The 27562-nt window shown below is 33.5% G+C and overlaps 1 protein-coding gene across 1 annotated transcript in view; it reads left to right on the top strand.

Moving 5' to 3' along the window:
• Nucleotides 1-27562, top strand: part of LOC145693085 (fatty acid-binding protein-like) — a 66185-nt gene that overhangs the window by 24390 nt on the left and 14233 nt on the right. The window contains exons 2-3 of the mRNA XM_081768771.1: nucleotides 15493-15665; nucleotides 22636-22734. Of these exons, the coding sequence (XP_081624897.1) occupies nucleotides 15493-15665; nucleotides 22636-22734 (272 nt within the window). The remainder of the gene's footprint in view (nucleotides 1-15492; nucleotides 15666-22635; nucleotides 22735-27562) is intronic.

The following is a 27562-nucleotide window of genomic DNA, read 5'->3' as shown; positions in this document are numbered from 1 at the left end:
GAACACTGATCCACAATCGCTGTCATAGGTGTAATTAGAGGGGACTAGCCCCCTAGAATATTATCGGCCCCTCTAGAATACTGAGACTACAAGCTGAAAGTATGGTCGCTAAAAGACTCTTTCCAGTTTCAGAAGGAAGGGACCATGCCCCTCCTCTTAGCAAAATATTCTAGTTACGGCAAAGATTGGTGACTTTAACATCTAGTATTGGACACGAGCCTTCTCAACACTTGCAACAGGTTGTGCGCTGACTCAATAGTCGATCACCCATCTCTGATGCAAGAAGTCCTTGAGTTCGTTGTTGACGATATCGCGTTTGTAGGCTTTCTCGGAGTTCTCCTATTTCTTTCTCTCGACAGTCTCCCATCAATTATTTCATATTCGTTTGATTTCGTTGGCTATCTGTTGTCTTTAGCTTAACAAGGTGTACTGCCAGACATTAAACTAACAATTTAACTTATGTTTACATTTTCGGTATTACCAATAACTATAGGGAAAAAAAACTTCTCTATCTGTTCGCAGCACACTAGATATGTATTTTACTACAGTGTTTCTAGATAACAGGGGACGTGAGAAGAGTGGGGTCTCCAGAATACGAGGAAATTACTACAGACGTTAATAACTTTGTTGTGGTTTGATTAAGTCCTTCATCTGTACTCAATGTGGGAAGGGTGTGCATCTATGAGAAGGTTCTTCGGCAGGAAAAAATCGATTTAGCCTTGTGGCATCAACCCATCAACCCACTCTTTCACTCTCGTCGCTCCAAACAGGAAAAAGGAAAAGGAAGACTTTTTTTTATGAAAGTTGAAAAATTGCAGTCTTTTAAATTTTCATCTTATTTACTAACACTGTTTGCATATGAAATATTTTTACCTTACTTTGATAGACTAAAACCTAAAGGAAGAAAAGTCGAAAATGAACAATCCTTGGCACGAAGCCCTGAAGCGCTAATATCAAATTCAGCTTGTTTCTGGTGTTCCCATGACAACAAGACTAAACGGATCGTTATATCCTCTTGAAAATACAAACAGTAAAGGGCTGTGTTGAAACATGTAGGTAACAACATTTTGCGATATACTTACTTATTAAATTAGCTATTTGCTTTTAGTAATCTTTATTTGTAATGCCTTATATGTATATATAGCGAGAGAGAGAGGGAAAGAGAGAGATTGAATTAATGATCAGAGGCTCGTTTAGTATTTCTTCCAGGCATATTTCTCGGATAGGGATCTTGTTCTCCCCGGAGTTAACTAACTGTCCTCCTGGGTCTAAGATAAATTAAATTGCGATTACTCGTATGTAGGACACATCCTGTAGCAAATAGTGTCCCAGTGTAGTTCCCTCATATTTTGATCTTTCCCCTCGCACAAAATTTTCTGGAAGAAAGCCTAGATTTGTTTCTGAAAACAAGATTGCGTGATTCTAAGGATATGCATTTCTGTCATTTACTAAAAATAAACTGAAATCATAAATTTAAAATCTCGCAGTTACTCTTTAGAGGTTAAAGAAAGTAAATGAAGTGATAATTGCAAATGATGGAATAATAAAGAGGTGGGTCATCCTGAAATCCACATGCGTCGAACAGGTTTCTAAAAACTCGAACAGAGAAGCTGTACTTCAAGCATGCATGTTTAGCGCAGAGGTTGACAACCCCACGAAGTTTGTTTTTAAGTTTATGAAGTTGACAATTTATAGTTACCTACACAGATGTCAATCATGGGTCTAAAGATTTACGAGTGAAATATTTTCGAAAAAAGTAAGATCCATATGACTCTTAAATCCTTTGTTTGACCCAGGCTACTAAAATATTTAAGACAAATTTCTGGTTTCAGAAGAAATTGTGTTTTGAGGGATTTGATAAGACAGTGGTAGTGACAGACCGACGGAAATTTCTGGCAGATGTGAGTCTGTGCCTTGGCACCCCCTTGTATAGGCCTACTTACTTTAGAAGCTGCCTTCTCTTTATCTTCGTTCCCAGGGTAATCATCATGTCTACACTGGTTTCCACAATCAGTGAAAAACTTTTCAAGTATCGTCATCCTTTTTTTTTCTTTCTTTCTTTCTTTTTTTTTTTTTTTTTTACTGAAGCTATTACAGGAGTGGTGGTTTATACTTAAAAAAGTAGGCCTAAATTATTTACAGTGGAAAAATAACCGCAAAATAAAATATTTTATAAAACATTATTTTTTCAAGTGTAAGGATGCTAGTGGCGAGCGCCAGTTTGGCCGGCACCCCTCTTTTTCACCGCCGGCGCCCCATGCGGCCAAGGGCACCGATTTCTCTGTAAATTTGGGGGGCCCATTCAGATGCAGAAGGTATATATATGAGGATTTTAAGACAAATTGCATTCAAATTATGCCAAATATTGTATGTTCATAAATACATTAGGGGGCCCACATGACCTTGGGGGGCCGGGATTCCCGGCCCCCCAGGATCGGCACCCTTTCATGCGGCTACATCTTTCGTATAAGTCTTGCACTGGCTCTGGATACGGGACAGGAAAACTAGGGAGAGGCAGAAGAAGACTACAACTGTTTAAATCAGGTATCCAAAGCATAGATGCTTCTCAAGTAAGAAGGACTAATGATACGAATGACCTTCAGTGCCCAAATATGATGACAATGACGCTAGCAGTGGTGAAAGACAGGGTGGCGTAGGGAAACGGGAAATTTTGAAGTATTGCATGAATAACCACAGGAAAAATGTCTTTTCTTGACGAAAGAGCAAGTGTAGTCATGTTTTCATTACAAAATTCATGTTTTCATTACAAAATGTCACAAACTATCTGTTTACTTCTTAGATGACATCGGAAAAAGATGTACTTAATTTCGGCGCTCACATTTTAATAGCCTGTCATGGATACTCCGGAATGCTCGGCTAATCAAAATGGCTCTGAAAGTAATATTAAATGAATAATTTTATTAATAGTTATAACATCCCTTTCTTCATATTTTCGTTATAAAAATTATGATAATCAGGGATGTGAACTTGTATAGAAATCAAAACTAAAGGACATAATTTCACTTAAATTAATACAATATTATGCAGTATATTGAATGTTATTCGATATACTAGCAAATTAGTGTAGAGATTATTACACTTTTTATATTTGAATGTTAGAAAACTGAGTAATTACATTATTTACAAAACTGGATGTGGAAATATATTCCACGGTTACATGTATTCCTGTTTGTAAGCTTTTGATGTGCTTGTATTATTGTTGAAATGGAAAACTTTAACGACGTACTAAACTGTACGGTAATGAATTCCATTAACAACGCGTTTATGATCCTTGTTCACATGTATGCGTAGGAGAGGAAAGGAGACGAAAATAACGTTTCATTTATTACTACATACTGTAACATAAAGTGAAGCCAAAATAGAGTTGGGCGTGAAAAATCTTATTTTAGTCTGTAAATACGGTAGGGTTGAGATATCGTAAACGCTAAAGCCTTTGAAGCAAATTTAATACGTTTTCTCATTGTGTTTTATGGGAGCAATTCATATAATATATAGAAGAAAAACGATTAAATAGATTAATATTAATGTTGATAGTGAAATAAAAGAAGGGATTTATGATTGTTTCTTTTTATTACAACTGGAGGCTACAAATGAGCAAAGCTCACATTGAACGGAAAGATGGATTATGTGTTTGGTTTCTACTTAAAGCCGTGAGCTGCAGTACAGTATAATCTACTAAAATGGGAACTAATACCAATGTTGCTAGTAAGCTATCAATGAAAATATTGCTATACCAGAACTAACCTGAAACGAACACAATTGCATATTACGTTTAATTTTAAGCATAAATTTATTACATTTTACAATCTAACCTGGAATATCCTTACTTGAAGTTATGCGTATTTTCTCCTCAAGATTTTGCTCTCTATTTGTTATAAATTGCTAAATCTGAAACAAAATCGACACAAAATAATTTCTTAGTGTATTATTATCTGTAGTATTTAGGTTTCCTCAGGATCCTCCAGTTCCCTCTTTCAATGCACTAATTCTTTCATTATCATTCGCTCTCATTTATTACCTGTTTCGTAGCCTGCAAGGCATAATCGTGAGTCGATAGACTAAAAAATAATTTCATCCCAGTAAATAGTAAAATTTGAATGAGCAAGTGTATTTGGACAGCCTATTTATTTTTAATTTCGTTATTGCAAGTTAGCGTCCCTTTTAAGCACGACGGCTATGAGATATAGGTTTACAATTTAAGGTAGCATCCGAACGACCGTAATGTGCTCTTTTCTCCCATGGAGAATCGAATTTGGGACCTCTGCATAAAAGACTCACGCTTCCTACTACACCAGCTAAAAGGGGTTTTGCATGAGTCTTCAAAAAGCCGAATGAACGTATTGCTCGAATTGAGATCCGTAAAATTAGATGTAGAAAACATCGGTGTGGGAAAAATACATTCACAAGAATATTTCGGTGTAAGGATGTCTCGATAAACATAAAATAAAATAAAATTGCATTTCTTCCTGTATATCACAATGAACAGTATTTTTGTAGTCGATAGTAACTGCGTATACAGAATATTGTTTTCCGTTGTGGAAAAATGTCACTGACGTAGAAAACAAATATAGTAAATACGTAGATACTATCTACGTGTACAATAACGTTGTTTCTGTTTTGTAGCGCAATTTTCAATTGTACATTCGTGTCAAACAAACTAAATGAATAAAAAAATTATATATATATATAAGAAAAATTATGAAAATTATAGAGATCCGTCAAATTTAGCGCGGAAGGAGAACATTTTAGAGCAAGCTACTCCTATCCCTTCCTGATTAAGAGCAGAGCACTAACGGCAAAGACTTTTAAACAGTATGTACTTTTCTCATGTAATATTGCATGCAGTATGGACAACCAGGGACACTATTAATGCAAATATGGCAGTTCGCAAAATCAGATGAATTGGGACAGCGCAGGATAACGCTGAACATGTATTAATAAACCAAAACTGACCAATATATTAAATAAATTAAGTGAAGCGAATGCTACATTGCCGAAACTGTTATACAAATGTTATTAATACTGTATATTTGATGCTTTGGCCAGTTTTAGTTTATTAACACATGTTGGATAGTTTCAAAGCTCTAATGAACAATATACATGGTTAATATTGTACGTATATTGCATGTAATTATTGTATATATAGTGCATAACGCCTTTAAGACTAACTAGTAACTAGTAAGTGTTACAAGAACAGTATTTCATTTCTCTAGTTTCCTTTTTTCTTTTATCTTTTCTTCTATTCTCAATGCAGAATGTAATGGTATTAATTAGCAGCCTAAGGCCGCATTCCTCAAGGCGAATCTAATCTACATAATTTACTTATTTATTTCTGTAAGCCTACAATAGGGGATCATATCGCAAAGTAGACAAGCATTTTAGTAGGGCGCGAGAAATATTAATGGAGATGTTGAAACCATTTGCAACTAAAAATTTATATACATTGAATATCTTAAAGATCTCTTACTTTTTCCTTTTTAATAACGAACGACTTATCAATATAAGAAAAATCTTTTGTAAGTTGAACACCACAAATGTGATAAACTTGCGATTTCTCAATCTCCAGGGAAGTAGTGGTAAGCCTGTAGCCACGATAGACTATTCGAAAGGAAACGGATCGATTTTAAGAAAGGTTAACCGAAACTTCCTATGTATATTATGACATACAATCCATCTTTCGTTGAGGTTTTTGCACGCGATAAACCGTTTATCGATGTGGATTTGACTACAACGAATGAATACATTGATTCTACTCGTTAAACATATTTTTAGTACGAAATATTTCTTTCCTTAAAATGTTGACTTAAGGAAAGAATGCTATATCAATTTAAATGTAGAACCACTTCTAACTTGAGTCTCAAATTTACCATCGTGAGAATGAACAATCTTTGTTAGATATAGTACGGCCCCGATCTTGTCGGGCCAGGAAGGTCCATGCCATTCCCAAAGTTTTCTGGGTCTTCTCGTGTTTGTATTAAAATTCTCATTGATTTCTTATAGATGTTATCTGACAGTGAAACACATACCTAAGTACATATCCCTCAAGTAATACAGAAATCGACGCCATTGGAAACCTTGCATGCATTTTTTCGTATCATCGCAACGCTTAGATTAACATTCAAAAGAGTAAACTATCCCTTTAAATTAATTTAGCCTTTAAATAAAGCTTGATATTTGAACAATGATAATAATAATTGAATATTCTGATCAGAATATCAAAATTGGGGACCAAGATGACTCAGAGGTAGTGTGCTCGCCTCTATTGCGTGGTGTCCATGTTGCGACCTCAATCCGTGCCAAGTAGCTTTGTAGTGGACAAACACCATGTTCGAACGGTTTTCTCGAGGTTCTCGTATTTCCTCCCAGTTTCTTGTTTCCACCATTTCGTTCATTATCATCAGCGTGTTCCTTAGTTATGGACCATAAGCGTGGGATGTTAAACTCAAAAGAAAGGAAAAAATTTAAAATATCAAAATCAAAGTATTACGTCCGTAGAACGTTAATTGACATGCACATCGCAATATCTGGGTAACGTAGCTATTATTGTGCGATTCTATGTCTAATCCTAATTCTCAGTTGGGGCCACAGTAGCTCAGTGGTAGAGCGTTCACCTGTGATGCATGAGGTCCTTAGTTCGACCCCAGCTCTAGCCAAGTGAGCTTTCTGCTGGACAAACACCATATGTGTAGGTTTTCTCGGAGGTCTCCCATTTCCCCCTCCCTTCATTCTACTGTCATTCATTTCTCATCACTGTCTTCTTTAGCCTAACCGGCATAATCGTGGGGCGTAAAACTTAAAAATGTCATTTCATTTCTAATCATTTCGTTACAATTACCTAATTTTCAAGTACTCTATGCACATACTCTTAAACCACAGGAGAAAAAATAGGAAACCATGCTCCTCTTCTACTGGCTTTGTATTCATCTAAAGATTGTTCAAAGGATTTAAATGCAATACAGCACTAATGGGGCATAGCTTTGTCACACTTCTCCCCGTATGAGAGAATGAGGACAAGTTGTTACAAAGTGAACAATTCAGAAAATAAAAATGAATCTAATTACTACAAAAAAAGAAATACAAGAGAGAAAAAAACACCCAAAGAATCGCCCGCACTTGTGCACGTGAAGACTTTCTGTAGTATTCACAAGACTTAATCTTCTTCGCGTTTAGACATCTCATGCAGGGGTGCCGTTTAGGGGGGGTAGGGAGGGCAATTGTCCCCTAAGTTTGAGATTTATATAGATTTTATCAATAAAATACTAATAAATCAGTGAAAAACGCGAAATTTTACTTATATCAAGGGCTTTTACCCTCCTCCCCAAGCAAAATCTGATATGATGCTCCTAATCTCATGTTCTGTAATGTATGAATAACAGAGCATGAAAATTGGGTACCGAAGTTAGCAATGCAAACGATTGATGGTTAGAACCAAAAAAAGAAAAAAATAATAATTAAAAGAAGAAGAGCATGAGGTCATCTTGTAAGGTCAACAGATAAGCAGCTCAACAAAATATAATTAATGAGGCCCGGATTTCTATGACGTTATAGGCCTGTTTTTTATCCTGGCATTTATTTACATGTCTAATTAAATATAAACGCATTTCTGAATCTTGTGAACAGAAAAGTATGGTTTTTATTGGTCATATATATTTGTTACATTTTTAGCTTTAGTAGGGATGCGCACGAGATGAGTCGAGACAGGATTTTCCTGACAAAATTCGAGTCGAGACACGGCTCTTCCAATAGAAAAATATATATTTTTCGAGTCGAGACATCACTTTTACAGCACATTTTCGAGTCGAGACAGCCATAAATCTTGTCTCGTGCACATCCCTAAGCTTTAGTGCATATTTGGACCCGAAGTGATATGAAAGTACATTTTTGCCCGTATTTTAGGCGAATTTCACTTATTTCTCATAAATATATTTATCAGTATTGGGGATGAGCTTATTTAGAACTTATTTTCTTAGAAATATTTAAACAGGGTTTGAAGGTATCAGTGCGATGGGTCGAAATGGTTGACCTAGCGTAGAACCAATCACTTTGCAAAGAAAAATCGCCACCTCAGCTTTTCTTCATCTCTCTCTTTCTCTTTTTCATTCCTTATAAAGATATATATATATAGGCCTATATATATATAGGCCTATATATATATATATATATATATATATATATATATATATATATATATATATATATATATATATATATATTGGTGACTGCGAAAATACTGGTAATCCAAATTGAGAACATTCCTCCCAGTCCACTCCATGAAATCAACAGTAGTACTTAGATATTACTAAAAATAGGATAATGTTACTAGAGTACCATCTTTTTCTCCTTAATGTTTCCAGGGTGAAGGATATTTAACAAATGTTGGAGGATTTTTGTCATACAATCTGACATCACTGAGTTGCAAGATGTCTTAAGTCAAGTACTCTAGTAGTGTAAAGTTGTGAGGATTTTAGCATTAGTGTCATTTCAGAATTTGCTTGTGGGGGAGGGGAAGACTATCCGATAAGTGGTTTCACAATTTTCATTACTATATTAGTATAGTATTGACTGAAATGTATCTATATATCAAACTCAGATGGAACAGTTGACTCCACGCCTGCACTCCCAAAGACACCTATGTTTTTAGGTTATAGGATATTTGAGGTCATATTTTGCCATTTTTAAATGTATGCACATTGAAAGAGATAACACATTTTCAGAGTTTTTAGGTCGTACAAATCCGAGCCTTAATAATGATTAATACGCTATTTTTTCTGCTATAACAATAAATAGCATATTTTTCTATTCCAAGGAACTATAGAGAGTTTTACTCTCTATTTTAATTCCCAATATTTTTGTCTATTTTTCAAATCATTGATCACTTGTGTTCTTCTTCTTCCTATGCCTCGCTTTCCTTCCACCTTTCCTTCTATGGCGGTATGAAGACAATTTCTTTGCCAGATGTGTCCATTCCAATATTGTCCTTCCTGCGAAGGATGTTAGCTAAAAGGGTCTTCTTCTCTCCTATTCGTTTTAAAACGTCTTCGTTTGTTACACTCTCTGTCCATTTTGTTTTCTCCATCTTCCTTCGATACCATATTTCAAAGCTCCCTAAATATTTCTCTAACTTTCATAATGTTCAAGTCTCTGAACTATACAATACAATACTTCATATACAACATTCAACCTACTTCTTCCTTAGTCCAATATTGAGTCTGTTAGCTTTTCTTGTTGAATGCTTCTTTGGCTATGGCAATTTTTGACTGATCTCTTTGGTGCAGTGAACGTCTATTGTCAAAATACTTCCCAGATGCTTGAAATTATCGACCTCTCCAAGTTCTCTTTGTTCTACTCTGATCCGTAAGGTCGCGTTTGCACGGAATATTGCCATGACTTTCGATTTTTCGATGTTAATTTCCACTCCATATATTTTCCCAATGTCAACCGTATTTTGTCGATCATCTCTTGTAGCCCTTCTTCGGTTCTAGCTATACAGTAGTATAAACAGAGAATCCCTTCCCCAAAAAATGTCTTTGTCATAAGTCAATTATCTGGTAAGTCACCACACAGAACAATTGCAAGCGAAACTTAAAATTATTTTCCCTGTCCACAATGAATTTGTAGTATTTAGTAATAAAATGCCGTATGCTCCTATTGCATTACATTAAGTACAGTCAGTACGTTAAGTAAAGGACGACATGTACTTGGGAAGGAAATGACCAGAGATGTAATGTATTTTGCAGCCCATATGAAATACACCCCCAGCTACAGTTTTGTTTATTTACAGATATGGATATCCCCCTCATCGTGCAGTAATTTGCACATTGATACAATATTTTGATATTAGCCTATACTTACATTGAAAACTATTTTTTTACTGAATATTCCATACAGTCACCACATAAACTGTGAATAGTCTAAATGGGTGTAACCTCTCTACACACCTCTCATTTACGGACAAATAATCATGTCTCGTCAGTGTCGTTATTCAGAAGTTTCACTGTATACTAGACATCTTTTATTTTTCAGAGACAAAATATTCCTTACATAACTAAATTCCCATGTTAAACTCTAATACATAGAACAAATAACCTCATTTTTATTTTATTTACAAAATTACTGTGTACATAGTCCAGATTTTTACGATATAACATATTGAAAAGTCAAACGTTCATAGGTGCTACCATAGTTCAGAAGTCGGAAACACAAAAGTTCTCAATTTTTTGTCTAAGAGATACTCTAGAACTCTTTAAACATATATAGAGGAACTATGGTAATGTTGTTCAGCTTAGGGAAAGAGTCTTGTTAGGAAAATAACTGAAAACGAAGAGCAGAATACTCCGTGTAAGGCTCTTCAAGCAAATATTTTGATTTTCTATAGATATAGTCTTGATACGTAGTTTCCGCGCTGGACTCTGGACGTTGCAGTTGGAATGTCGCTCTTGGTTGGGTTTCTGATATACACACTTTATGCAGTACAAGTGCTTCGTTTGTGTATTTCATATGGCCTTGCCACAAAAAATTAATTTTTGTTATTATTATTTTATTTAGTAATCTTGGTTCACTGTAAAATTTGATTATGATTGATACTTATTGTAGCATCCTTTCAGCAGCGATGCTATATGAGACGTAACCTACATCTTAAAGTGAAATCCCAACCACATGAGCTCCCGTCGGAAATCAAACCAAGGTCTCTCACGCAAAAGGCGCGTGCGCTAAACGTTTAGCCACGAGGGAGCTCCAGGTTAACTTTAAAAGCTAAAGAGGAAAATTATCTCATTTTACGCAACCTATAGCTTGTGATGTATATCATTTGATGTTTTTGTGTTCTGTACGTACACAAGAAATTCGAGATCAACTTATTATTTTGTAGTGTTCGTTCTGCCAGTTCTAAATGGTTGCTTGTTTCTTTTTGAGTTATCAAAGCTAAAACACAGTAGCATATATAACAAATAGAACAATATAAATATTTTAAGAACATTGTATTTAGAGGTCACAACACCGTATTTATTTGTGAGATTAAAGAAAGCGACAAAGTAAATGCAGGTCATGAAGAGAAAGTGTATCTTAACCTTTGGTACGGGTTAGTCGTCATTCAAAATGTGTTGGTGCCTAGGGCAGTCTTCGCTAAATTTATTGCAAATTCGTATTCTTGCTAAACTGCCACTATATGTAGTTTTGCAAGGCCTTCAATAAAAAAAATGTAAAGTAACACACACACATGTATATATATTATGTATAGTACTATGAGAACATGAACGTAGCGGGCAAAGGTGAACGAACAGTCTTCGTTTTGCAATCGGAAGATACTAGAATATGTAGTTTCGCTGCCAGCTTTCTTTACTACCAGCTGAAATGTCCGTTCTTCGCACGGAAAGAATAGATTTATCCAAAAATATCTGAAAGTAAAGAAATGAGTGAACCAGCGTTGCCCCTACCAATATGAATAACGACAAGCAACACTTTGTTTCCTATTTTTATGTAAGTTTGCATAAGAAACATGTATTGCTGGTTACAAAATGGCAAGGCGTTCTTAGAAACAGCCAGAAACGTACATAAATTTTGACATCCCACTAATCGTTCTCTCGAGCTGAAAATCGAAAAATGGCAATTACGTATGGTGAAGGTTTATTTGTGTACAAAATTTGGTGACTCTAGGTGACTCTTCTATGTGAAATCTGATGATAGACGCACATTATTTTATTACTATCAAAGAAGAATTTCCCAGTTTAGATGTTAGTACCGTTATCATGTTCTGAAATACCAATGCGAACATTTCCATCTTGCCAACTTGCTATAAAATATTAACTTTCGACACAAGAATAATATCTTTTGCTTTTTTTTTACCTTTTATGTTTTACTTTCAAATTTGCTTTTTAAAAATTATAAAAAATATATTGAAATATATGGAAAATAATTAAACAAGAATACTTACACAGCTTCATGTTGACACTGACAGTTTATATATTTTTAGTTGATCTTATCTCTTTCTTTGTTGTTGTTGGGAAACACAAATATCCGAACAATATTTTTGTATGTGAAATATCTGCAATTGAATTGACAATACACTTGGGTTTAGAAAATGGGATCATATCAAAGAGTTTCGAAAAATATATGACGACGAAATTTTTTATTCTCAAAATGCGGATGTCCGTATAAATACTGACATATAATAACTTTAGATCTTAAGTCTCACCAGTCGAATGATTGGGATGGTATCTTTAACATTTTGACACGTATCGATGCAAATATGTAGCGATCTCCACGAAGCTTAAGTGCTTGACGATTAGAATTTTTACATTTTTTTATGACTTTAGCCACTTATTTTCAATTTGCTTTTTCAAATGTTTATGTGTAAATGACTCCAGCCTCAAGGTTCCAATTTCTTAGTTTTTCTATTTAGAATCCCCAGTATCCATTCAACAGATATCCCCTGATAATAAATTGAAAAAGAGAAGTTTATTTATTATTTTACCCGTCTTATAATAGTATATTGAACCTTATACTGTATTACCTATATATTTATTTTAGGACTAGAAAAATAAGTTATAAAATGTAAGGATAAGAAATGAGAATACATTTCCTATTTTCATATTTTGACATTTATTCCATGTTTAAATAGCTCAGTAGTAGAGCGTTCAGCTCTGGTGCGTGGCGTCCCTGGTTTGATCCCAGCTCTTGCCAAGTGAGCTTTATGATGGACAAACACCGCATGCGTGAAATTTCTCAAAGTTTCCCCGTTTTCTCCTGCTTCCTGCATTTCAACATTTCCCTCGTCTGCATTCTTACCATCTTCTTTAACTTATACAGCATAGCCATGAAACGTGAAACTTAAAGGTTTGATTTCATTTAAATATGCATATATAGAGAGACCCTATATTTAAATACACAGTCATTTCTAACAATGCTTTGTGACCTCACAGCTTGCTTCTCGTCTGCTCTGTTTGCTGGAAAGAAGAGACAAGTAGCCTGACGTTGATAAAAAACAATGGTGACAGACAAACAAACACATCAATTCCGTGGTCGACGATAAACTATAAAATAACATTTGCTGCAGTGTTCTTATGCTACAAATGGACAGTGTGATTTGTCTCTAACTTAGTATCCCTGGGTTAGTATTGCAGTCACCTCTGCTATTGTGATACCTCATATCCAAGTAGGCTCATTTACATTTTTAGTTCTAAGTAGTTGTACTAGGTGACTGCCCAGGAGCTCATAACGCTGTTAAGTTCATTTAATCTAGTCCCTTTAATTTAGCATACTTAGATAAGGCTATCAAGCCAGTTCGGCATGAATAAGTGGCAACTCTCTTCGCGTGTCTCAGAATCACAGATGAAATGATTGATTGAACCTTAAGTCTTTTCAGAACAGAACTATAACTGATGGGGAACAGTCCAGTGGCGGCTTTAGCGGGTAGGCCGGGCAGCACGGGTCTACCCAAAAATTTTGAAAAATATATGAACTCTAAAAGATACAATAAAGAGTAAAAATATTTTCCAATATTTATATTAATAGTAGATAATTATTTAACAAATAGCATCAACCAGTACTGTAAAAGTAGTTTTCCTACCGCCATTAATCAATCAAATGTGCATTCGTATCCATAAGCGAGGGAGCGGGCCTACCCAAAATTAAAATCCTAAAGCCGCACCTGGGACAGTCCAGTTCCTATTAAAAAATCAAAATATTCCGAAAGTAAACAATAATAAGCTACTAAAATTTTTTCTGTGTGATTATGAAGCACCTAAAGATACTACTAACATGTGAGTACAATCGGCATGTTCCCTACTGTCAAAAAATACTTCTTCAGATATCGTAGACTTAGCTAACTAGTTAACTTACTGAGCAACCATCCAAAAAACATTGAATATTTCATGAATAATTTGTACGAGCACTTACACTCATAGAAAAGTATGAAGAAAAATTATTGTGTTACTTTTCTGGTTTCTGTAACATTAAAAAATAAGAAAAACAATGGGTAAAGGGATTGACGAAAAATAGGATACAGATCATTAGTTGAGTTTATATCCAAAAATAACATCCCAGAGAACCATGCGCACAGGAACCAATTGGCCATATGAAGAGGCAGAGTACGAATTAGGATTGAATATAACACGTACAAAATAAGATAATTGTGACTTCATTACTCACTTGCACATGCCAGTCATCGAGTTAAAGCATTTTGACAACTTACGGCGAAAGAAAGCTAGATGCTTGTCAGAGAGGATCATAAATATTCTACTTTACTGTCATGTCACGTAAAATGTATTCACAAGTTTATATGCATGACCTCCCCGTTAACCTCTTCGCCTTGTTTGGTTTATTTTAAGCTACCAATTACTATTGTTTTCTAGACCACCTTCCTTAGTCAAATCCTTCACTATTTCTTCTAAATTGATTGATAGCCCTTTCTGGTGGTTTAGTGGCTAGCGCGTGTGTCTTTGGTGGACGTGGTCCATGGTTCGATTTCCGGTCGCAAATTACAAAACTTTAATTTCACAATCATTTACTTTCATTAATCATCCTAAATGGCATATACATGGGACGTTAAATTAAAATAAAATCATTTTATTTTCTTCTAAATTGATATTACAAGAGAACATTCATAGTATCAAAACGGAGATTTGAGTTGAATGAGTTCATGAATATCTACTAACGTAACAGCCATTGGTGCAACCATCTTAGTGTGTTGGATGTGAGAGAAGTTCCACAGATCCTTTTGAATTTGATTATGTCCTTCTTGAAAGTTCTTTAGTACTTTTTTATCGTAATTCTGAATTATTGACAAATATGCAAATCTCTCAAAATCGTGGTGATTTATTTATTATTAATAATTTAATTTAACGCCCCAGGAACATGCTCCAAAGTTAAGAGGCGGTGATAGTGATATTGAACAGAATGGTGAAATGAAGAAATTGAAAGGAAACAGCAGAACCCCGATAAAATCCATTCGCACATTGTTTATCCATTACAAAGTCCACTTGGAGGTAGGCAAGGACCTCATGGGTCAGAGGTGAGCGCTCTACCACTGACCCAACGCGGCTTCATGTTGTGCTTTAATGGTAGCAATCATAAATACAGTATATACTTTTACTACTTGAAATTCGGAAGATACGGTCATACTTCCATGAGAGATTCATGCATCAATCCAATTCACAAATAAGTCAATGATGATGATTTGAATTATTACTTCTTTTTTGTCCATTGCAATGCACTACTATATATTTAGATATCTAGAGAATGTACATTAACGGTCGTTTCTTGCAAATATTTACATATACATCTTTCAATTAGGTAAAATTCAAGATGCCAAATTCTATTCACATTATTATTATTATTATTATTATTATTATTATTATTATTATTATTATTATTATTATTATTATTATTATTATTATTATTATTATTATTATTATTATTATTATTATTATTATTATAAAACATTATTGAGACCCATTATATCCTTCACTCTTCTAGGTGTTGGTCTCATGACTCGTAAAGCAGCGAGTGTTGCCAAGCCCTCATTGGAGATCACAGAAAAGGATGGAGTTTACACTATCAAGACCATTTCCACACTAAAGACAGCATCCCTGTCTTTCAAATTGGATGAAGAATTTGAAGAGGAAACCTTAGATGGAAGAAAAGTTAAGGTAAGTCATTTAAGGCTCACATCAAATTATACCGGTATCTTAATATCAATTAATAACTTCTATTTCTCACATGTTTTCTAAGAATTTATTTTGAAAGAACGTACTGAATTCTGGAAATGGTTAATTAAAAAATTCAATTTGTAATATACCATCCGTGTTTTAATTATTTTATTTTAACTTACGTTCAAAATCAGAGTTGAACTAATTTGATAATTGTTGTACAATTATTGTGGTATCAACATTGTTACATTTTATAATTTTATATTTCAACTAGCCTTTGGCTAGCTGGGGGCTCTGCCCCCAGGCCCCCGCGTTTGTTCGGCCTGCGGCCTCGCATCTTTCAGGTATCAGCCTTTGCATCAAGAGTGAATTTTGTGCATTTGCTCTTTAATCACCTGATCCGCTGATCCTCACGTTTACTCGGCCTACAGCCTCGCACCTCTTAAATCCACAATTCTACCAAATTTCAAGTTTTTTTCCTATTTCAACTATCTAAAAGATAAGATTTTGTATCCTAAGAAAACGCCCATTTAAATAACATGAGGATTTCTTCATCCCCCCCTTTAGACCCCTTAAAAACTAAAAATATTTACTTTTGGCAATTTTCCTGTACGTTAGTCCCAGAAGGCTACAATCTTACGAAATTCCATCATTCTAGTCCTGCCGGAAGTCTCTAAACATTTTGGGGTGTAGAAGATGTCCCATATAAATAACATGGGGAAGTTTTTTCAGTTCCCCATAAAACCACTCTACAGTTGGAATTTTTTATTTTTAGCGATTTACTTAGTTAACGCTAACGAAAACGTATAAGCATACTGAATTTCAAGTTTTTATTTCAATTCCAAGTACCTAAAATGATATTATAGGTAAAAAAAAAAAAAAAACCATTTAAATAACATGGGGAATTTCTTCACCTCTCCTTTAGATCCCCTGAAAATTAAAAATATTCACTTTTGGCAATTTTTCTGTCGGTTAGTCCCGAAAAGCTACAATCATGTCAAATTTAATCATTGTAATCCTACAGGAAGTGCCCAATAATTTGGGGGTGTAAAAGGTGTTTCATATAAATAACATGGGAAAGACTTTTCAGTTCCCCATAAAACCACTCTAAAGTTGGAATTTTTAATTTTTACTGATTTACTTAGGTAGTGCTAACGAAAACGTACAAGCATACCGAATTTCAAGTTTTTATTCCAATTTTTAGTACCTAAAATATGAGATTATAGGTCCTAAAAACAGGCCCATTTAAATAACATGGGGAAATTCTTCATCCCCTCTTTAGACCCCCTAAAAATTAAAAATATTCACTTTTAGCAATTTTCCTGTTGGTTAGTTCCGGAAAGCTACAATCATGCCAAATTTAATCATTGTAGCCCTAGAATAAGTGCTCAATAATTTATGTCAGCTTATGTAGTTTTATATATAGTTAAGATAAGAATATAAAATAATTAAATATTGTTAAAATTGCAGTTGTATTCAAATTTATAATACAGTATAATATAAAACAACAGTTACGTTATGTTGGTCATGGAAGACAAATTTTACTGTTTATATATATATTTTCATAATAATATGTTCGTGCAAAAATTGATATAGTGAAATGATAAGTAATTATACAGGGTACATAAATAACTATTTTATTAATTTAAATTATTATTAATATTATTGTAATAAAATATTTGAAATATCATTCAATTTCAAACCTTCCTCTCTATTAAATGTTCTGTGACCTAATTTTCACGCTCCATGAAAAATCAAGAACGATTAGACACTCCAGGTGTTTATTGATTTTATGTGAATATGGTCTAATGTACATTGTACAAACAGGGCAAACAATTAAAACAGATGTGAAGAGGATACTTGAAGTTTTGTTTTTTAATATTATGATGTTCCATTAACAATATTTCTATTTATTAGTAAGAACATGGATAATAACAAAATGGTAATTACAGTATTTTTTGGAACTATCTAAAGCATTTGTTATAATATAACACACAATTCTGTTATACAAGCTTGAGGAATATGGAATATGAGGAATAGCGTTGTCCTGTTTGGTACCTATTTAAGTAACACAAAACACTGTCCAAATTGGGAACTTTCAAAGTGAATGTACAGTAGAAATATCCAGTATGGCGTACCACAAGGAACAGTCCTAGTGCCAATTATATTTTAAATACATATGCTAATGGTTGATTCTTCGTCTAGCAGAAATTGCCTGAGTTTAGTGAGAGGAGGGTGAATACAGAAGGAAGATTTCATCCAAAACTTTTCTCGAGGGAAGGATAGTAGAAGTATATATACGATTAAATCAACCAAATAAATCAGCATTAACACAACATGCATTAGAAGAACAACATAAAATTTTGCTTGAAAAGACGTCGATTGTATGTAGATTTGCGCACGGACCACAAAAGATTATTAATAGATACGATGGAAATAAAATTAGGTGATAGGACACATACTATAAATTTGAACGAAATCGTAGATTATAATAATATTTAATTGTTTCATATTGAAATAGAAAGTTATAAAATGTAAGAATAAAAATTATAGTTGAATTCTGATGATGAACGCAGTCAGTGAGTTTGAAGTGTAACTTCAAATAAAATTAAAAAAGAACAGATGGAATACCAAAAATTGAGTTTTTAAAAAATTATGGATATCTTCGTGAAAATTATGTGGAATATATCTGAAAATGGTTGATATTAACTACGTTTAAACCATATTTAATAAATGATTTAAACGCTATATCGTATAGTTTTACACTATTAATTATCTTCTACTGAAACAGTGTTTGAGAACTAATTTTTGGGTGGACTAATGTTACCTACGAGACCCGTGAAATTCTAGTCTCGTCTCGAAAACGAGAAGAGAATTGCCATGTTTCTCGTCTTGATTCAAACTTAAAAGAGTAATTCTTGTCTCGAGTTTCATCTTGTTTATGTCTCGTGGACAACACTATTAATTTTTATCATCATTTATTAGTGCATTATATATATACCTACATCTTTACATTTTTGTTTTACTTCAGATACTAGATATTTATTTTAACTGTTTCAAGAGATATTATAATGCCGCGTGTTTAATTTTCGGTGGAAGTCCAAACAACTCTCATCATCATAGGTCATTACTGGCAGATCGCTTGCCGCAAATAGAATCTTCCTTGCACCACAGCTTCAGTTAATCTCTTCGCATTGACGCTGTAACATTCAATTATAACACCATCCATTAATTGTAGCTTCTTTTGCACCTGGCTTTTTTTCCTTCCACCGTACTTTGTATCACGCGCCTCAGGATACAATTTCTTCTCGGATAATGTTTCAACTATATATATATATATATATATATATATATATATATATATATATATATATATATATATATATATATATATATATATATATATATATATATATATTTCTCCTTATACTATTTCCACCACTTGTTCCTCGCTGGTTTTTTGACCCCCGTTAGTTTTCTTCATCTTTCTACACTCATATTTAGAAAACTTGCTGTCTTTTTTGGTTTATGCTTGTGCCTCATAGATTACAACACTCCACATGAAACAACTGTAGAACTTATAGAAGATACTCTCCATATTGTGTCAGAACAGGCAAAATAAATAAATAAATAAATAAATGTGTCTTTCCATTAACTCTTTATTCAAGGATTCACAATTATACTTTTCTCCTTCCTTAATGCTTCTTTTGACATTTCTATCTTGCTTTTAGTTCAGGTTCGTATCTCATGTCTCCACTAACAAAACGACATACTGCGTCACTTCGAGCCTCAAGAGAAGGGTATATCTGTTTGTTTATATATTTGCATACGAGTTTTTGAATACGTTATATGTTTGGCAGACAATATAGACATTCTATGTTTAAACCAAGAAATGCAATATTCTAATCCGCTTCCGGTTTCTCGATCCAGTTTCTTTACTGGAAATTACATGGAATTCCTAGTTTCTTTAGCTCCTGTTGCTACAAAAATCTCTCGAGAGCATGGTTGCCAAGGTACAGTACTTAATAAAACTTAATTTTCCTTTTTGTTTAATTTGCATTATTTTGTAAATTGGAAACATTTTCATACACTTAATGCTTTCTATTTACTCCTTTCACTAATAACCCAACTTTAACCAAAAACGAAAGGGAAAATGTAATAACTGCGAAAGACATAGCCTATGAATTATAGTATATGCGAAAGTTTTTTGAACAGGAGTGTACGTACAGGTAGATTAACAAAATAACATTAAATATCTAAAATATTGAGCTTTAGACGATGCCATATACTCAACATCGCTCCTAAGATTATAGCAAATCTATTGACATATCAGTTATGCAATGACAATTTTGTAAAGCTGTTTATGTTCTATGCACAGATAGAAAAAGTTCAAAGAAAACCCTTCCATTAGAGCGCTTACTTCTGGTGAATAGGGTCTTTGGTTCCATTCCCAGCCAAGTAAATTTGTGGTAGACAGCATCACGTCTGTGGGTTTTCTCGGGCTACTCGCGTTTCCTCCCATATTCTCATTCCACCAATTATTTCATCATCATTCATTTGCCTTAATCATCCTTCTTCCTTAGGCTAACGGGCATAAATGTGGGACATTAAACAGAAAGAACTCTCCCACATAGCGCGTACACACATGAGAAAAATATTATTTTCCTTTTAGCTTCGCAGGAATCTTTATTTTTTTTTAACTCTATTTAGTTATGCTAGCTATCTATTATGGAATGCAGATTGCTATTTGTTTCCTTGTGTCAATATGTTTACCTTGCTTGGTATTTTGTAACCTAAATAAATATTACTTATCCTACTGGCCTAAATGCTATATCGATAAACACGCATTAATTATATTGTTCTACACGTACAAGACTTTTGTGTGATTCGACCAACTAAATTATACATCTGTTATCAACAACTTGACGAGATACTCCTACTGAACTGAAAACCGAAACACCTTATATCGTGTGTTTAGTTTTCAATTTTAGCGTAGTACTTGCTACATTCTCTAAACATTACTAAAGTAACAATTACACTTATATATTAGAAAATAGGCTATTTAAAACATAACATCTAAGAATATAGGAACTTAATTATTGTACCATGGAAACGAATTAAAATACAGCATTTAGTAACACTATCTGTATTGCCAATTTAAGCCAATATATAAATGACGAATGAAAGGTACTTGGAGCATGGCAAATGCTCCGAAAAATATTCTTGAGACACCAGGACAGCTAGCGTAAAATTGATAGTCTCCTAGTAAATCCAAGACATCTGGCAACCTCTTTATAAAAAAAAAAAAGTATTAGTTTAATCCTATCATAAAACTAAATAATTATGTAAATCCAAAAGTAGGTATTACCCGAGAAAAGTGATATATTTATTTGCAATATCCTCTTTATCAATTTGCTGACTGTATTTCGTACCTCATTTTAATTTCACTTTTAATGAACTGTGAGCTTCCCTCGCATTGATTGAATTATAATGAAATTTTTACGAGAGCAGGAAATTCATCTTTCTCGCATGCCCTAGTTTCAGACTTACAAAAAAATATCAATGAACTATTGACTTAAACGGCATATTTTTTTATTTTATAAACCGAAGGGTGCTACCTCTTCAGCAGGTTCCTAATTGTCTCACAATGCTGGGTCGACGCTGAGAATTTTGTCGATCCACATACATCAAGGACATGTGAGCTAACCATTTATTTATATGAGATATACGGAGGGACGATATTACAGATATCTAAAGGGTGAGCAAATGATACCTTTGTTTTTAATGTCTTTGTGGCCAGTCTGGTTGTAGTACAAGCAGAACAGCACGTTATTATAGCGTTTGGAATGGAATGGAGCTTGTTATGAGCCATTAATTGGTTTTAAAAATATTAACTTTTGACTAGCACACTTGATAGAAATAAAACTTTTCATGCATAGTATACCAATAGTTTCTAATTTTAAAGAGCTTAAAATGAATATTCATATTAAATATACAATATTTCTTCTATCAATACGAGTTAACTTTGTTGTAAAATGTATTCTTTGCCTTTTCTATCACTTCTGAGCTGTTGTAAACGAATTTTTGTAACACCGTGTACGGTACCTATGATCACCTTTGATACATGCATTTTTTATTAAATTTCTGAGGAGGCACATATGGTTGGAGACAATACGTGGTTTAAATTCTACGTTAAAATGCAGGCTCATGTCATTTACGAGTACGTATGCATTGTGCTGCAGTGGGTTGGAGAGTTCGTTAACCTATGTCATGATGCTTTTTTCTAATACCATCTTTCAACTTTATTTAACCAGTGTAACTTTGTTAACAAAGTACTTTTTCTTAATTTAAACTCAAACGGCTACTTTAAAATTTAAGTTACCTTTGGAGTAACATCCATTAAGAAAAAAGATTGTAACTTCTATTAACTCTAGTAAAGAGTTAATAATTAATAGCTAATATTTAATAGTTAACTCTAGTAACTCTAGTAAAGACTAACTTCTTTCCTAAAACAAGCTACTTTCAGTAAAATTTATTAAGATATTTTCAAATTATTATTATTATTATTATTATTATTATTATTATTATTATTATTATTATTATTATTATTATTATTATTATTATTATTATTATTATTATTATTATTATTGTTGTTGTTGTTGTTGTTACTATTAGGTCTGTCTGTAAATTTTGTCATTTGTCATTTGCACTTTTAACAATTTCAATCTGACCACGTCAATGGTTTTATCAAATAGCTATAATCAAATTTTCTTTCATTACATCAAAATCTGACTATTCTATTTCCTGTGCTAAGGTAAATCCATAGTGCTTCTACATACATCAACATTCAATTTCTACTAATGCCATGGCCAAATTATAAGATGTGAAATCGAATATGTATCAATATTTTTGACTTAATTGGTTTTGCATGGAGCAGCAGCTAACTATTGATGTATCACTTTTCTTGCAGACTACCTTCAGGAAAGAAGGAAACAAACTAATTCAAGTTCAGAAGGGAGACAAAACGACAACTATAGTCAGAGAATTCAATGGTGACGAGTTGAAGACGGTGAGTCCACAATTCATACGTACTACAGAAACACGTTGTTAAAGGTGTTATATTATTATAAAATAGCCCCATATTTCTTATTTCCTATATGAAAATGTAATTGTACTAGTTGTACTTTATAGTCTGTAGGAAAAGGAATTTCGCATATCTCAATTCACGCTGTGTGTTGCATTGTATTCAGGAGATTCATATTAAGTCTCGGTTAACGAGTTACAATATAACTAAGGAATTTTGTTGTAACATTTTTTTTTAAATATTATGTACTTTTCTTAAGAGAACACTAAAGAGCTTTTAAGCAATTATGGTAATGTTCCTTGGTGTTATAGTGCATGAAGGGCTATAACTGACCACACGGGTTTTATTCCCGTGATATGTGATCGTCACAACTGCATTTTTCTGGCGTTGAAGACCGGAGTTCGCTATACGTTCTGAATGAGACCGGAGTGCTATATAATTCAGAATGTTCTGAAATAAAATTCTTCGATGTTATAAAAATTTGTATTGATAATCGTATCTACAACGACAACTCCTCTACTAAGCTATAAATAAGAATAAAAGTGATCTTATTTGTGATAGAATCACCGGAAAACCGCTGATTCGTTTAAAATTATTTTTTCGATATATTTAGTACCTACCTTGAACTGGGCATTTATAACGTGTCACTTTCATTAAAATGGCTCTCTTAAGGGGGAGAGAGGAAATTAAAAAAATATGCGAAAAATAGAGCATCTGAAACTTGGTGTATAACCTTTTCATTAAAATAAAAAGAAAACGTGTTTCAGTGTTTTAGAAAACTCTGCTTCTAAGGGGGAATGGAACAGTTTTACAATCCCTTTTCCCTATTCAAATCGACATTGTTTGTCTCATCATCACGGTAAAATGGCTGAACCATTTGAAACGAATTTAAAACATAGTGCTATCACGGACAGAATATTTATTATGTTACTTTCATTAAAATGGTATCCTAAGGGGAGGCAGAAGATTTAGAACAGCGTTTCCCAACCTTTTTAAACTTGCGGCACACTACGGGGGTAGCTTGAATTCTAGCGGCACACTTATAGATATTATTATTATTATTTGTAAATATAAAGTACCGTGATATTTTTTCTGTGATTACTGATTTTCTCACAGAGAAGAAAGCTCGATCACTGTTTCTTTCCCCGTGGAAATCATTATGCTTATTTTTCATTTCAATTTAAAACTTCAAAAGAATTGCAATAAAATATAGGACTCAGATTTTTTAAAAAATACACTTTGTTTCGAAAGCTGTATCCGATTTTTCACTAAGAAGCAAGATCATTCAAGAACGAACGAACAAACAAATCTCTTGTACTTTTAAAACACTGTAGGTAATTTGTATGCACGTTTGCTTTGCCGAGAGGATTGAATGATTTGTTTTTTTTTAAATTAAGTTACGAAATAGTCTGCAACAATAAAGAAGCAATAATGGTCATAACAATGATAACAAATACGTTTGTCCACATTAAAAATGTACAGAAAAGTAACACAGTATGAAACTTAAAATTGTAGATTCAAAGTAGAGGTTCATAGTAATATGAAATAACAAATATACAATTTTTCATATGTCTTGCAATTTATTGCTATAGAATTAATAATTTTGTTTCGATTTCCTCGCGGCACACCAGCGGCCTATTCGCGGCACACCGGTTGGGAAACGCTGATTTAGAATATGACAAAAAAAAAACAGTATCTCACTAACCCTTCATTTTAGGATGATAAAGCTCTCAGTACATAAATTTTCTATTAAAACTTAAAAATAAGCGGATATGTGCCACAGCCTTTGGAAAAAATGCTTCTAAAGGATGGGTGTCTGGGAAATTTCAATATTATCTTAATTTCCTACTTTCTATTCACAATATGGTGAAAGTAAAGAAACAGTTGAACCGTTCGAAATGAATTTTTGAACATGAATATCATTTAGGTTGATCTGTATTTATATTACTAACTTTGGTTCAAATGCTCATCCTAAGGGGAAAGGGAGTTATCGAAAAGAATAACAGCTACAACGTTTGAAATGAATTTATAGACATAATTAGCATTTGGATTGAGCTGTATTTTTATTATTTCATTTCAAATACGGATCCTAACAAGGGGGGAAAGGGTTCAAACGTATCTTTCAAATATTTGAACCCTTCACAGACTACTCTGCTATACGGGAATACAGCCAGTCATAGGTCTATTTTATAACATACTCAGAATTAAAGATGGGTGAACAAGTATTGATATCCAAACATAACGTCCAAACTTCTCTCTCGTAGTGTCTGATTAAAAATACGACACCGCTTGTATAGGTATTTGAAGAATAGGTGAATCAATACAGATCACGAGATCTTATTCGGTTTAACTCATTGGCGCATTCAAACAGAAGATTCCTTCCAACCTTCCATGGTTTTGCTCTCCAAATACATATATGCTTTACTTGGCATCTTCATAAAAGAAAATTAAATACGAGTGTATATTTTCACTATTATGACTTGGATGATAAATAAGACCGTCGATAAATTGCAATGGATTATGATAAATAAATAGATTACTAATGGTCGATGAGAAAATAGAAGGAAATGGAAGATTCATTCCAGTTTTGAAATTAAAAATTATAAGGAAAAAATGATAGGCTGTGGAAACTTAGTTTGTTTTGTCATTTGCCGTTTAACTACATTATTATTATTATTATTAGAAATTTTTACTTCATTGTTAATGATTAGTGTCCTTATTTTATATCTAGTTAGAAGAAATAGTAAAAAGATTTTGATTAAAGAATGTGATCCTTCGGTAGGAAGTGAAAGATAAAATTATTATTAATATCATAGCTACAAACTTTTAAATATCAAACACCACTTCCTACCCGCTGTGGTGGTGTTTGATATTTATAACAAACTAACTAGCAGAGTTTGTATATATATATATATATATATATATATATATATATATATATATATATATATATATATATATATATATATAAGCTCTGCTAGACAGTGAAGATGATCACCCCTAGAATTTTCATTTACACCCAGTAGATACCAACCGTTAGAGATATTTGCTGCCATCTAGCGGCGCGATATGTAATTTCTATTATTCTATAATTATACATCTTTGGTTCAATAGTAGAAAATAGTATATGGATAGCCACCGTTAAAGTCACAGTTACCCATGAAAGATAGACTTCATTACCGAACTCAGTCGAGATGTCGCTCTAGCTATCTATTACGAAAACAATTCGAAGGTTCACTTTCGTTCCACAGTTGTGTGAAATAATGGACGGACGTAGGTCGATGGTGCCAGTTAAGATGTTAACTGATTCATTTCATCAGGGACGTAAATAGGGGTGGGTCCTGGGGATCCGGACTCCCTTTCTGAAATCCTGATTTTTCTGTAACTTTAGTCAAATTTTATTGGTAAGTTTACAAATTTTTAATATAATTTATTCTTATATTGAATTTGAGCTTCTCCAAAAACTTTGGACCCCTAACTAACTAATTCTATGGCCTATGGAACCCGGAGGTTCAATGCCGCGTTCACAAAAGCTCTCCACTGACTTCTATCCTTAGCTAACTGCATCCAGTTTCTACTTTGTATTCCAATCTCTGCGAGATCTATCTTAATATTGTCCTCCCATCTGCGCCTAGGTCTTCCTAATGGTCGTTTTCCGATTGGTCTTCCAGTTAAGACTTTGAAAGCGTTTCTACTTTCTTCCATTCTAGCTACATGACCCGCCCACCTAAGAATCCTAGACTTGTCGACCCTAACAATGTTGGGTAAACCGTATAAATTATGTAGTTCCTCGTTATGAAGTTTCCGTCATTCCCCATTCCCGTTCCTCTCCGAACATTCGTCTCAGGATCTTGTTCTCAAATACTTTCAGTCTATGTTCTTCCCTCAGAGTAAGCGACCATGTTTCGCAACCATACAAAGCAACAGGCATGATTATCGTTTTGTATATTTTAAGCTTCAAATTCCTCGACAGAGTTCGCAACGACAAGATATTTTGAACTGAATAATAAAATGAATTCCCCGCTTTTAGTCGACATTTAATTTCTTCGTGAATATGATTTTCGTATGTTAACATTGATCCTAGATATTTGAAACTATCCACTTTATCAAAAGTATTATTTAATATTTTAACGCATCCATAATTTGCTGTATTACGGTCCCGACGCACTTCCATGTATTTAGTTTTCTCTGCATTTACTTCTAAACCCATGTTCCTGCAAGCGTTTAATAAGATCTCTGCATTTCTTTCTATTGTTCTCCTATCATCCCCTATTCAATTTAAATAATCAGCATATGCCATAACCTGGTGAATACCGTTCAACTCTAGACCCTGGTTGCTATCTTTGATTTTCCTTATAGCGTATTCAAGAACAAGCTTTGGACTCCTTCCAAAATAAATTCCTGCGTATGTGCCGAAACTTTTCTGATGAACTTAGAGAGGACAATCGCTCTAATTATCTACTGCAAAATAATAATAATAATAATAATAATAATAATAATAATAATAATAATAATAATAATAATAATAATAATAATAATAATAAATTATTTATCATTCATTAAAAAATTAACGAATTAACGGATGGATAAACCGATGGACATAAGTCACCGTTAGCCGTGACGATGTTAATGGATTGATTTCGTTAATGAACTTCTGTGAGATACGAGCTCTAGCTATCTATTGTAAAAATTAAAAATTAAAAATTGACTTTTGTTTAAGTTTTTGTATGGTATATCGGATGGACGTAAATCGTCGTTACTCATTAAGATGTTAATGGATTGTCTCCATTAACGAATTCGGGCGAGATAATTA

The sequence above is a fragment of the Thermobia domestica genome, chromosome 1 (genome assembly GCF_964235325.1).
Source record: "Thermobia domestica chromosome 1, izTheDome1.hap1.1, whole genome shotgun sequence".
Lineage (NCBI taxonomy): Eukaryota > Metazoa > Arthropoda > Insecta > Zygentoma > Lepismatidae > Thermobia > Thermobia domestica.
The sequence above is the reverse complement of the archived record's forward strand: the minus strand, read 5'-3'. Positions and strand labels throughout refer to the sequence as shown.